This window comes from Petaurus breviceps, unplaced genomic scaffold (assembly GCF_028583685.1).
Source record: "Petaurus breviceps papuanus isolate PSGF00001 unplaced genomic scaffold, PetGlider_PUasm1.0 220, whole genome shotgun sequence".
NCBI classification, from domain to species: Eukaryota; Metazoa; Chordata; class Mammalia; order Diprotodontia; family Petauridae; genus Petaurus; species Petaurus breviceps.
In genome coordinates, this window is record NW_027185876.1 from 22,338,151 (window position 1) to 22,353,000 (window position 14,850).

General features: G+C 37.7%; 1 protein-coding gene across 1 annotated transcript in view; it reads left to right on the forward strand.

The window, feature by feature from the left end:
- ATP1B1 (ATPase Na+/K+ transporting subunit beta 1) overlaps positions 1–14,850 on the forward strand; it is a 28,790-nt gene that overhangs the window by 12,062 nt on the left and 1,878 nt on the right. The window contains exons 3-5 of the mRNA XM_069094737.1: positions 6,781–6,936; positions 9,224–9,408; positions 13,082–13,162. Of these exons, the coding sequence (XP_068950838.1) occupies positions 6,781–6,936; positions 9,224–9,408; positions 13,082–13,162 (422 nt within the window). The remainder of the gene's footprint in view (positions 1–6,780; positions 6,937–9,223; positions 9,409–13,081; positions 13,163–14,850) is intronic.

Genomic DNA, 14,850 nt, shown 5'->3' on the forward strand with positions numbered 1-14,850 from the left:
GCTTTTTCTGCTTGAGTCAGCAGCAGAAAAAGCTACCTTGGTTTCTAAAAATAGGGGTAAAATACTGGCCTCTTTTTCTCAAGAATTCTGGGCCACTAATGAAGCATCTATAATGTTTTGGCATCCACAGACAAAACTTACTTTCCAAGATCATGTCATATGAGCAAATAGGAAAGCCAAACAGTACTTCAGTACCTCAACAGTGCTAATAATGATAAATATAAGACACTCCCCTCCCCACAAATGCCTCTTCATCTCTTAGTCTGTCCATCAAAAAATACTGTTATCAGATATAAGCGCCTGCCTGACTTTAGATTAGCCAAGATAAAGGGAGGTGGGAGGGAGGAAGAAGGAGAGATGAGAGTCAACCTGGCCCTTCCATCTGGAGAAGTATCCCTTTACCTACCTAAATGCTTGGATGAAGCACATCACATTTCTTTTTTATCAATATGGAATCTTATTTCAAGGTATTATTTGCTTAGTAAACGAATCCATTCTGTTTTGAAAAACAATGTTTTTTCTTTGTTTTCTTTCTTGTAGATTTTGCTTTTCAGTCTGGTATTAAGCAAAATCTATTGCTACAACTATTAAGCTGCTACTGCTTTATGGTGGGGTTTTTTTTTTTTCATAAAATTGCATTCTTTTTATTAAACCAAGCATACAGAATCTTACAACTTGCCATTTGTAGTGCTTGGATAGCATCCATGGCACTATGCAAAATCCCCTAGACCATTTTCCTAATAAATTATAATAAAGTAGCCAGATAATTTGGGTCAGAAAATCAAAGTGCTTATCACAAAATCACCTAAAGAATGGTCAGCATAACTGCCTGAGGAAGAAAGAACTTCAACCTGTAGCGTGAGTGACTTAAGTGAGCTGTGAGGAGAACTACTTAGGACAGGCTCCAGAGAGGGTGGGTAAGATATTTCTTAAATTCTTCAGATAATTTCCATAAAATCCTAGGCAGGCACTTTGGTTGCTTTGCGGCATTTATGTTCTCTACATGATCTGTAATAAACCAATCCAAACTTTGAAATTTCAGTAAGATTTCATGCCAAATGACCATGAAAATTAATACAACTGGAAGCAAAGGTCTAACAGGAAATTGCACAATGGTTAGCAAAGACATTGCATGTATATAGCATATATAGAGTTAGATAACATTGCAGTACTGTTTTTATATACTTATTGTATTTACTTTATCAGAAGTTGGTTGCCTTCTGTACCATTTCTATTTACATTAGTATACTTCTAGAAGTCTCTGTAGAAACTGGTGCCCACTAAGGTATTGGGTGATATCTTAAGTGCACAGGTAGCTGTGTTCTAGAACGAAATTGTAAAAGGACAATACAGAATGATATGCATGATACATACAATAATCCCAACAATTGCAAACTTGCTACTGTATAAGGAAGGCTGACTAGAAACAAAAGATATCTTTTCTGACCTAAGAAACCTTCTTCTTTCTCCCTCCCTTGGTTTTTCTTTATAACTTCCTAGCCCTCACAAACCAAAGCATGGGTGATAATGTGGTGTGTTTTTCCTTTTCTTTTTTTTTGACCTTTTGTTCTTTGTTCCTTCTTATTTCATCTGATATAACTTTCTCTTCTTATTACATGCTCTCCCTCTCCTGAAGGGAATTGCTAGTTTCTACCAACCAAGATATTTTATTAAGTCTTTAATGTATTGTGGACAATTGATTTATTCATTGGAAATTCAATATTATGTTTACGGTTCCAACGGTCTCAATTCCTCTCAAATCGACACATTTATTAAATAAAGATAATGGTGAAATGATTCTCAAGATCCTTCCTCCAAAGAACTTACATTTTTACCCAAGGAGACAACAGGCATATTTGCAAAACAGATACAAGATAACATTATGGGGGAGAGAAGGCTGAGGAGATTAGGAAAGGCTTCATACTGAAGATGGCTGGTTCTTGAGCTCAGTTTTGAAAGAAATCAAGAAATTCCAAGAAGCAGGGTTGAGGAGTCGCGGATTCTCTCACACTTCAACATGTTTGAAGACAAAACTTTGAAATCAGTTAAGTGGTATGTAGCCTACTATGATTAATTTGAATTCAGGTTCAAAGGGATTTCAAGAGAGAGAAGGTTAAGCCACTTCCTGGAATATAACTTGAAGCCACAAACTTCCAAATGGGTGTTCTGCTATCTTTGGCTGCTGGGAGCGACTGCTGGAAACAAAACTCATCCTTGTCCAAGGTTACAAGTAACAACTTAAAGGATGAGCAGTACAGAGGGAGACAAACCAGAAGTATCCAATTGAGTTTGAAAAGAACTATTAATGAGAACCAGAGTACTGCACACACCTCCCTTCCCCAGAAGGAAATTGACAATTGTGTGGCTTTTGGAAGATGTTGCAGTTCAAGGTGTGTGCCTGTGCATGCGTGTGTGTGCGTGCATGCACGTGCGCACACACACACACACACACACACACACACACACTCTTCTCTCCTTTGGGTTAGTGAATGAGAAGTGAACAGTTGAAAATGGTCAGAGGATCTTTGATTCTGGAAGGGGAATAAAGTAGGGGCAACTTTGGGAGAAAATATAATTCTACTTTTCTCATTTACATGCAAAATTTGTTTTTGCAATAAAAAGCAATCACGATTTTATCTGAACCTCCAGAAAGGCCAATTATGGAATCCAAATGTGTTTCATGAATACTAAAAGAACTTTGATATGTGGTATCATGCATATTAATCCCTTCTCTCAAAGCAACACCTGCCACCCCCCAGCTCTCAAATGTCCATCACACAAACATCTAGCTTATCTAATCACAGACATTTGATACGTTTGAGAAATTTACCTGTGAGACTTGGAATTTTCTTCCTTGTTCAGAATGATTGTATACAAAACTTTATCTCCTAGCTAAGACACCCTACTTAAGTGCTGAATAGGTAAGGGAGAACAGATGGATGTTAAGTCAGTTTCATTTACTGCCAAAAAGGAGAATTCTTAGACTATGCTCAGTATAGGGAAGAAGACTGCTGAATGATCATAGGTAGTAGTAGAAATAGGACAGGTGACGATCTGGAAATGTGAGGCAAGAAAATAAGAAAAAGAACAGACACCAAGTGGGTTCTAAGCAGCCTTTGGCCACTTGGTTACATTAAGTAGATTCCCTAATTTTTTCCCCCTTCCCTCTGCATAATAGAAATCAGAACTAGGGTCCCATAAATAGTTTTCATTGCTAGAAACAGGTTCTTTGGGTTAGAAGTTTGTGGTCCAAGCTTAACATTCAAAGTAGTCTTGTTCATATAGTAGTACACCCAATTCAGCCATGGGATCACAGAACTAGAACTGGGAGGACCCTTCAGATCCTCTAGTATAGCCGTTGTGGCAGTCATTAGAGCTGTTTTGTAGAACTTAACTGCAGAACATAGTGTAGTCTTAGCTCCATGCATATATATATATGTATATAAATATATATAAATATACATATTTTGCTTTTTGGAGGGGGGAAGCAGGGCAATTAGGTTTAAGTGACTTGCCCAAGGTCACATGACTAGTAAGTGTTAAGTGTTTGAGGCCAGATTTGAACTCAAGTCCTCCTGACTCCAGGGCCAGTGCTCTATTCACTGCCACCTAGCTGCCCCCCCCCCCCCCCCTCCATGCATTTTCAAGAGTAAGATCTCTCATCTCATCAAAGGTTCTGAAGATCTAGCATGATGGGTCTTGGTATGCCACAATGATATGACATTTAACTAATTTTATGTCCAGTTACTCCTAACCATGTTCCCTGAGGTCTGTCAGTCACAGACCCTTGAAAGGTATCACTAAGCTTAGATATGGTGGGAGGTAAAAAGCCAGAACTCGGAATGAGAATGGCTGGCAGCAATGAGTTCTTATTTGGTCACCTAGCATTTAGGAACTAACAAGCTAATTAATGAGCTTATTATGCATATTAAATTCTTGAAACATAATGTGGAATATCTCTAAAACTTTTTTAGGTAAGTAATTTTTGTTCTGTTTTCCTTTGTTTTCATATGATTACATGAGGAAAGACATATTTGAGAACCAAGACATAGGATCTAGACCAGGAATATGATCACTAACATGCCTTGGGAAGAGGTTGGGATCATGTGTGTTTAGGACTCAACATGCTTATTCCTTAATGCATTATCCTCCTTATCCTGCTTAGGAAAAGACTATTTTAACCTACCTTTTCTAGGTTACCTATTTTATATTTCTCTGTGAATTTGGAATTAGCATTCTTTTTTTTTTTTAAAGCAATCGGGGTTAAGTAACTTGCTCAAGGTTACACGGCCAGTTATTTCTGGGTGTGGTGCTGAGTATCTGAGCCCGGATTTGATCCAGGTCATCCCGACACTGGAGCCAGTGCTCTTACTTGCTGAGCCACTTGGCCGCCCCTGGAATTAGCATTCTTTAAGAAAAAAAATAATCAGAAGACAATCTGTTTCCCAACCATAGTGACTTCATCATTGATGTTTAACACAACTGTCCCTGAGGCTTTTTAACATTGACTCCTCTTTATTTGATAGTGAGACTTTCTAGACTTCCAAATTATCTTATTTATAAATTTTACTATGTTTGGGGCTTTCCTGTACTGCAGAAAAACTGTGGAAGAACACTACTTTGAAGTGAATCCCTATGTGATACTTTTATACTCACTGCAGCTCATTTGGACTATATTTCTCTAGTTTCTTTTTTTTTTTTTTTTAAAGCAATTGGGGTTAAGTAACTTGCTCAAGGTTACACGGCCAGTTATTATTTCTGGGTGTGGTGCTGAGTATCTGAGCCCGGATTTGATCCAGGCCATCCCGACACTGGAGCCGATGCTCTTACTCGCTAAGCCACCTGGCCGCCCCTAAGCAATTGGGGTTAAGTAACTTGCTCAAGGTTACATGGCCAGGTGTTTCTGGGTGGGTGCCAAGCCTCTGAGCCCCGGACTCGATCTCCAGGTCCTCTCAACACTGGAGCCGGTGCTCTTACTCGCTGTGCTACCTGGCCGCCCCTTATTTCTCTAGTTTCATTGTTATCCATTCTAGTAAATTAGCTAGATTCTTTGTTGCTTTCCATAGCTCAGAGCCAGCCTGATCCCAGCCTAGGCCAGTCCCACGACTCTGATATGGATCTGTTTGTTATCTTCTACTTAACACACAATCTTTCTCCTGCCCTTCATCATCAAGTTTCAGAAAGAAGCATTCTTCTTGAAAAGGTGCAAGCTTTCTGATACACATTTTTCAGCTATTATTGACTGACTATTCTTCACCTAGAACATTTTGGCTTCTGTTCTTTCCGTGATGTGCTTAGACTCCCCATCCCAGGGCGGGATATCATCCAAAAAAAAATCTTAAGTCAGCATCATCACCATCACCATCATCATCATCATCATCATCATCATTACCTGTTCCTTTGTCCACTTTTATATGTCTTTTGCATGAACTATTGTAAATTCATTATTACTGGATTCCATATGCCCAGCACAGTCTTCCGGCCTATCCCAACATTACTGCCAATTGCTATCTTTGGCAGCCCTACAAAAAGCTGTAAAATATCTTACTTCCCTTGATTGGATCTACACCTCACCCATTCATTCTGTCCATTCCTTCTCTTTTCAAGCAGACTTTTTTCATTATCTGACTCATTTCCCTTCTTCCAAGTGGAAATATTATATATTCCCATTCCCTGTCTTCTAATCTATTTCTCCCATTATCCTAATTGTTCTTAATGTTTTAATTCTTTTTTATAACCTTAAACTAATCTCTGTCCATAGCTGACACTCATAAATCAAAATGGATTTATCCATTGTCTACATTCCAAAGAAATAACCTTTTCAATTGCTTTCCTACCTATATGGCTATAGCAGTATCTTTAACCTTAGGTTCTATATCTTTGGAGGGCAAAAAGCCTTAGTAAATACTTGGTGATAATGCATTTCATACAGGACAACAGGTAAAAAAAATGGTGACTATATAAAAAGTGCAATTAGAACTTAATTGTTTCTGATTTTCAGAATTATTGACCCACATATCCTTCCAAAAAGCATGAAGTATATTCTGTCCTCACTCCAAATGTCCAAATCCATAACACTTGTGGATAACATAACATTATGGATACTTGATTTATTATATTGCCATTACAAAGTTCTTGAGAGAATAAGCCTGAGAGCTGAATTCTTTGTTCAGTGGGGCCTAATAAATTGAGGATAAAAATCATTTTTGTTCTCTGAGACAATTCCTGCTATATGTATTTATCTTTTTGGATCTTTTTATCTTGGTTGGAAGGCATTAGTGTAAATATATGATCAATACTCCTTCCTACAACCTAAAAGGAGTTTGTTTTTGAACTTCATTAAGTATTGGTCTACAAATATCCATAAAACATCTACTGCATTCTTGGAACTGTGGAGCATACAAAGATATGACATGATTCCTGTCTTCAAAGGGCCTACAGTCTTATTAGTTTCTCCCTTTCCCCCTTCCTCCCACCTCTTTTCACACACACACAGACACACAACACACACATGAACGAACGAACGATTCAATGGCAGCTATGCTGAGCCCCAAGGACAAAGTCACATAGTAAGCATCACAGACATTCAGAGGCAGGAGGGAGTACATTTTGGGCTTATTTGATTAGGTCTCATAGAAAAGGTGGGGCTATAGCCTAGGAAAAATTTATACAAAGTAAAATGTTCTGGTACAGAGAGCATATTTTTGATTTAAGTTCATAGTTGCCTCTACTCATGGCTTTTTTTGTGTTTTTTTTTCTAACCTTACTTCACCTGTCTAGGACTGACACAGATCCCTCAGATCCAAAAGACTGAAATTGCCTTTCGTCCAAGTGATGCCCAGAGCTACAGTGCATATGTTGTGAGCCTTAATCGATTCTTGGAGAAATATGCAGACACAGCCCAGAAAGATGAACTAGAATTTGAGGACTGTGGTGGTAAGTAACTTAACGTTTTGAGGCTGGTTTTTGATTCATTTTCTCCCTTTAGTTTGCTGGTTTAATGATTGACATAGAGATCCTTATGACCACAGGGATAAACTATTTGTGAAAAATCATGTTGAGCCATTTTGAGTATACATTTCCCAGTCTGCTTTTTCTCAGACCCACCCAAGGAACTCTCACTCTCAAAGGTCTACCTGATGCCAGTTCTTCTAAATATATATATATATATATATATATATATGCATATGTATATATGTATATATATATATAAAATATACTATCAATACTCCTGCCTACAACCTAAAAGGAGTTTGTTTTTGAACTTCATTAGGTATTGGTCTACAAACATCCATAAAACATCTACTGCATTCTTGAGACTGTGGAACATACAAAGATATGATTCCTCTCTTCAAGGGGCCTATATATATATATATATATATATATATATATATATATATATATATGTATGTATGTATAATTGAATACCTATCACATATGCATAGCACTCATATCAAGTCACATCAGTAAGGACTAATTTCGATTTATAGGACTTATTAGATGAGAAATATAGTATGATCACATAAAAGGAAAGAATTTTTTTTGAGGGCAGTTGGGGTTAAGTGACTTGCCCAAGGTCACATGGCTAGTTTTTGTGTTTAGTGTCTGAGGCCAGATTTGAACTCAGGTCCTCCTGACTCCAGGGCCGGTGCTCTACTCACTGTGCCACCTAGCCGCCCCCTAGGAAAGAATTTTTAAAATTCTATAATCAGATCTCCTGTTAAATTTTAATAGTTGAAAGACTTTGTAAAGTCTAAAGTCATTTCTTAGTGGATAAAATGAAAGTGGTGTGGTATAGCAAAATGACCATTTGACTGGGAATTGTGGTTCCAGCTCATCCATTCAATGATGCTGTAACCTTGGACAAGTTACTTAATGATGGTTCATGTTTCCCTTCTTGCAAATTGAAGGGTTTAGCTTAAATGGCCTTTAAGATTCCTTATAGTTCCCAACAGTCTATGATAATACAATTTGGCATTTAAGACAGTGAGAGCTCGTGTTTGGCAAACGTCTGCTTTATTTATGAGTAATATTTGCCTTAACTTACAGATCATTTTTTCATTGAGCTTCAAATTCTATATTCAGTTGTCTTTTCTGAAGATTTGATGTGTCCCTTACCAGGCACTATGACCTAAAAATAGCAAACTGTCATTTCTTAAGTGAGGATTGATTGCGAAACTGTAGTGACTTCCTCAGAAAGTAGTGGCACAGAGAGCATTTGGTGAAAAGGTACAACCAAATGACTTTTTCTTTTACAATGTCAATGAAGAGCACAGGTAAGTTTAGGGGATTCTGTTCTTATTTACCAACATGTTCTTAGTCTATTTGCTTCACCCACCTGATTTCAATCCTAATTAGTTATAATGATCCTGGTTTTAAGATAGACAATGGCCTGGGCAAACCATGCATCTCATGTTCAGCTTTATGTATAAATAATTTAATAGTCCATTATTTAAAATAAGAGGAAAATCATCAATCAAAAAACAAGATAAATCATTCTCTGTCTTAGGCAGACAACATCAAGCTGATGGCTTGAAATATATGCTCCACCATAGCTTGGCAAATTCCTTTCCTTACACAGGAAGGGAAAGTTTTTGGTGGATTGATATAGACACAATTTAAGTAGTATCCAAATGACAGTCCCATTATAGTCTGACCAAGGCAAACCATGTCTAGTATATTGTACTCAGTTCTGGGGTTCATGTTGTAGAAGGCACATCAAAAAGTTGGAGTGAGTCAAACAAGAGGTTAGTGAGGTGACTCAAAACCAAGACGATCAGTTAAGGGAATTGGAAATATTTAATCAGGAGAAATGAAAATGTATCCAGCATGTGGTTCCTCTCTTCATATCATTATGTAGAAGAGGGATTGGGTTTGTTTTGATTGACCCCAGAAGTCAGACCTAGGAAGGAATGGGTGCAAGTTACAGTGAAAAAGATTTTTGGCTCATTTTGAGGAAGTACTCCCAAATAATTAGAGCTATCCAAAAAATGGATTGTCTTGCAGGACAGTGAATTATCCAGCTGTATTTAAATTAATGCACATTAGAGAAGAGATTCATTATTCAGCTATGAATTGATGATATGTTAGGTTTAAGACATTAAACCTAATATGTAAGATAAATATGAAATATTCCTATCATAGGTGAAGATCTTTTTCTTTCCCCTGTCTTCTGGTGCTGCTGGAGGAGATTATTAGTTCTGTGTTTATATTTGTGTTTTAGAAGTGCCAAGTGATTACAGAGAACGAGGAGAATATAACAATGAACAAGGAAAGAAGAAAGTCTGCAGGTTCAGGCGCGAATGGTTGGGCAACTGCTCTGGAATACTGGATGAAACCTTTGGCTATTCAAGTGGCAAACCTTGCATCATCATAAAACTCAACCGAGTCCTGGCCTTCAAGCCTAAGGCAAGTAATCCTCTAAAGGCTGGAGCAAATGTACACAACAGGGGGAGCCTATTTATGCAGATAACCTATCTAACAGGAAGGTTGACAATCAGATGGGTGTGAAGGACTGTCTATGCTGCCAGAAGAAGAGTCACACTTGAAGCCTGCATCTGGCCCAATTGTTCTAGTATGACTAAGACTATCCCTATCTTCATGGTAATCCCTAAGGAAGAGCCATTACTATTGCTTTACAAAGTTAGTCAGTTTTCCAGTGGTGAAATGATTTTAAACTAAGCCTGTCCTCCTGTTTTCCCCCTAAATAGAATTTGGTTCAGTGTTCAGACTGTCAAATATTGTATGGTAGAATCAGCATTTGGCTGACAATTGGGAAACTAAAGTTCTAGGACCATCTTTGACACCAACTAGCTGTGTGACCTTGGGCAAATCACTACAGTTTTCTGGGCCTCAGTTTACCTTTAAAAATAAGGAAGTTTAACTGGATGATCAATAATATCCCTTACAGCACTAGTCTTATGAGACATTTTACTCTTAAAAAAATTATGTGAAACACTAATGTTAAAATCTCCATGTGTATTCATGTTTAGATAATAGTTGTTTCCGTTGGGATAGCTTGAATGCTCTACTGGTACCTGTAGCAGCAAGCACCCTAGCATACCCAGGATGGCTGCTAGCATGGGTTCTTAGATCTGCTTTTCTAAAGGAAAGCAACTCAAAATGGGTTAACAGTCTTAACTGTAATCAATCAAACATATATCATTTACCTAGTTCAGGTGAAAAAGTCAGTACCCTGAACTTCAGAGAATACAAACAGAAGTTACAACAGAAAATAACATAGATTAGCAGACAGAGCTTCCAGTTGTCTGACCATGACATCCATACCTAGTCAGTTACCAGAGAGGGAAGCACCAACATCTGGGTTTTCAAAACCAGGTGGCTCAATGGCTGCCCAGAGTCTCATCTGACCAAATCACACAATTCTTCCCAAAGTAAGCCCCAAAGCAAGACCTCACAGCCAGGTATATATAGCCTTCTCCTGAGACAGAGAATGTCACAACCCTCTTGACCCACTGCCCAATCACAAAGTAACAATGTGTGGGCATTCCTGAAAAATAGGTCTCCCGCCACAGGCTCCATGTGACCACATTCAACCTATTAGGGGGCAGAGTATATTTTCAAATCAAGGAAGGTTCTCAGATTCACTTAAGCCTATCAAGGGGTCAAGAGGCAGGGAAGATCTTCAGATTCCCATTACCATTACAGTACCATAAGATATTAAGAAAAAAAAGAACTATAGGAAGACCTCTAGCACCTTGGCTATATCATCCAAGGGTGATCTTAGGGAGAATGCAGATAAGTCACATAGGATGGGAACAAATCAAGATCTGCACTGATGGAGGAAAATATCAATGACATCATTATAGATCCATGGCAATATTGTTTCCTTTCATAGAATGCAAACTATCTCTAGGGTTGTCATCATTTTTTTGGTCCCATCAAAGCCATTCCTATTATATCACATTGTTTTCCTCATGATTCTAAATCCAAGGACTGTCTGGAGTGGCAATACCACTGCAAAATGAAGACGACTAAATACTAATATATGGTAAAGCCTTGATGCTCACACAAGGAAGGATATTGTGCCATTGGCACTAACTACAGGAATACAGAATGGGTTAGCCTTTCTAGAAAGGGGGAAGAGAGAGAAAGATAGAGCAGGCATTTATTAAGTGCTTACTGTGTGCCAGGCACTGCACTAAGTAAGCACTTAAAAAATATTATCTCATTGGATCACACTAGAAATGAGAAATGAATCCTAATACTTTAGACTCTTTGGTAGTATTATAGTAACTTTTCATTTCATAAGGCAGCATAAATATGCTAAGTACTCTTCCATCTCCATGAGAATGCAACACTCTTGGAACCTAAAAAAAAAAGCATTCATTTTCCTCAAGCAGATTTTCAAGGGACTTTTTACCCTTTCTGAATTTGTATCCATGAGCATGGTATTGGAGGATGTCTAATTCTGATAAGGGAATACCATTAAAAGCCATTTGTTGGTTCCTACACACTGTTAGAACATTAAATCCACTTCATTTCAGAGATCTGGCTCTAATGTTCCGCCTTCTACTGATTGCCATTGGTTAGTTTTTATAAAGCATATGATATGTAAATAATTTAAAGTAAAAGAGCTATAGAAATTTAATTCATTGAGTCTATATCCAAATCCCATTACTGTCACTGGAAGCAAAACTTGTATTACCCCTTTTATTCCTCTCCAAAGGATATTCTGCTTAGAATATGGCACGATAGAAGAGGAAGACAATAATTATCAGAATATACTTAACAAATGTCAATCAATTAAAGAATTGAATATTGAATAAAGGCCCCAGCTGGTAATGAAGGATGAACAGGAGAAGGGGTGAGAATAGGGCAACTAGCTCCACTCGCTCCTCAGAGTCGGCAATCCTCTATCACTTCTTGAACATGAAGTATTTTAATAAATTATGCTAATATTGTTTAGTAATGGATGGATGCTAGGCCAGAAATTTAAATACTCCAGTGAGAGTTATCACCTGATTCCATGATCTAGAATTCTGTTGCCCCACATACATCTAGACCAATGTAGCGTGCTTTGTTGAGATAATTGTATATATATTTTCCCCCCAGTAGAATATAGTGGCTTTTACTTTTTTACTTCCACTTGATTACTTGTTGCCATTTTCCAACATTCCTTCTGCCACTTAAATATAAAACTATTGATTTTTTTGTTATTGCTTTTGGCCTTGCAATGGAAAAAGAAAACAAAATATTGTAATTTCCTCACTGTTACACAGCATGGCTGCTGCTCCTTTTGAGAACAGACTGGTAACTTCATAGTTCTTGACATTTTACAATTAAATGAAGTGCTGGTAAAAGGCTCTTGGAGACAACTGTACAAATGCTCAAATTTTCTTTTACAACAAATGCAGTACTAATGTAATCTTCTCCTATTGATGCCCTACTCATTGGGAAGAAGCTTTGTCTCATGGATTTTGACTTTTGTTAGATTGGATTCTGATGCATCTTTTGGCAAGAATAGAGTCTGAAGTGAGATAGTAAATTGCTGGATTTGGAGTCAGAAAACTTGGTCTTGGACAAGTCAGTATACTTCCCTAGAACTCAGAGTTGTGTTGTTTTGTTTTTTAAATCTGTAAAATGACCAGAAGCTCTTAAAGGTCCCTTATGGATCTGAGTCTTCCAAACTATAAACCTGGTGCTTTGACCCCCTACTTCTTCTACTTACTATTTGTGTGGCTTCTGGGTAAGTCACCTGATCTCACCAGCTGTTAGTTCCTAATGTGTAAAATGAGGGGGCTGACCTCTAAGGTCCTGCTGATCATATCTAAGTTTGAAAGTGACATGAGATAAAGGGTCTAGGTTTTCAACAGCATTTTTAAATGTTGTGAAATGCCTGTCACTTCATGTTAAGCATATCAGTCAGAACCATTTCTAGTATTGGAAAGAAAAACAAAACCATTTTCCCCAGCCACCTCAACATGCCTACTGTAATATGCACTGCCATCTTAGATGATACAACCCTGATAGGATTTTTTTTTACTGGTACTAAAACGGGGACGTTCAGAATGTTTATAAATCTACTGCCTTACTGATCTACATGACTTTTTACTTTTAGCCTCCAAAAAATGATACCCTGGACAAGGATCTGATGATACGATATAATCCATATGTCCTTCCTGTTCATTGTACTGGCAAGGTAAGAAGAAAGGGAGAATTGTTGGGAAAACAGTAGGGATATTAATGATAATTTATAAGAATAACTAGAGTCTTATATTAAAAGTAATGTCTTCTATCAATAAAATATTGGTTTCTATGACATCATAGTCTCTAGTTGAATTGCATTTATGATGTGCAGACCTCTGCAGATATAGCTAGAAAAATCACATGACCCAGGGCAAGCCACTGCCTTTTCCATAAGTCCATGTCTTCACAGAAAGAATCCTTTCTACTTCACACAGGGTGGAGAAAATTAAATGAGACCAATAATCAGGAAGGAATTTGAACAAGATAACTTCTAAAGTCCTTCCCAGATAATTTTCCAAGTTTTAGATGTCAGGGTTTACTCGTTAAAAATGTCAAGTGTTTGCTTTTCAAAAACCCAAAACATCCAAGGTGGAACAAGGATGTTTTGCTCCAGAACTTAAGCAATTAGACATGTTGATTTCTTTTAGTCTTTAGGTGGTATGAGAATTTTCAATGCCAAACAATTCATTTGCATCCCAATTGCCTTTAGGTTAGGAGCTCTCATTAAAGAGAAAAATCAAGGTCATATGGGAGAAGTGGAATCATGGCACAAGCTTATAACTAAACTCCAGCTATTATACATCATCTTTCATTTGATTAGATGGCTTCTATTTACGACTTTATCAGAGGTTTAGGTTATAGATAATTCCCATTGCTGCCAAGAACTCCCAGAAGTGGCACTTCTTAAATTCTCCTTTGTACATATCATCTTCTCTTCCCTATGAGACAACATTGTGCTATGTTCTTATCAGAAACGAGTTCATAGAAATTGCAAGAAACAAGGATTGAATGATGGAACATGCTCCAAATTCTTGACTTTCAGAATTGCATCCTGCAAAATCCTCCATTTGTTCATTGCTGACTGTGGGCACTGTGTAAGATGCTGGGTAGATGAGCTTTATCTTATTGCCTTCAAAGAGCATAGTCATTCTGCTGATATTTCAATTATTTAAAGCTCAATGTGGCAAACTCACATTCCTTCTGGTTTCCAAAAGTAGAACTCTAAAATAAATCTTAATGGTTCCCCATATTTCCTTCAGACATTCTATATCATCATTTGCCTGAACTGTGACATAGGTGAGCTGTCATTTTCCTGACATGGTGCTTTTTAAATGGTGATGCTTTGATAGCAAAAGCACAGGTGACAAAGATTCCCTCTGCTTTAACTGGTGATGACTGTCTGACTAGGGGCAAAGCAGCTGATAATATTCATTTCACTGCCCTCAGACACTGCCAAAAGAGACAACTATTAGCACCGTTCAGGGCATTTTCTGTGATGTTGATGAACCTTTCCAACACTTGGGGGAGTGGTGATACACTGAAGTTATTTAAGAATTACTGGTTCATATCTTTTGCACAGCAGCAGGGAAGACCTGGAGGCAGCTGTATTGACATGTATGTGTGTATGGAGTGTTGTTATACGCATATGACATGTGTCAGTACACTGTCTTCCAGTGTTAACTCCCACTAAAAGTTTAAGCTGCCTTTATGAACAGGGGAGCTATCAAGTTAAGTAGAAGCATACTGAATTTAACAAAGACACTTTAATGAATTATTGCCCAAGACTTCCCATATCTCTAGAGTAGCCCAAATTAATGGCAGAGGAAGAAAAACATTACTCCAATTTTGCCATATCCATAA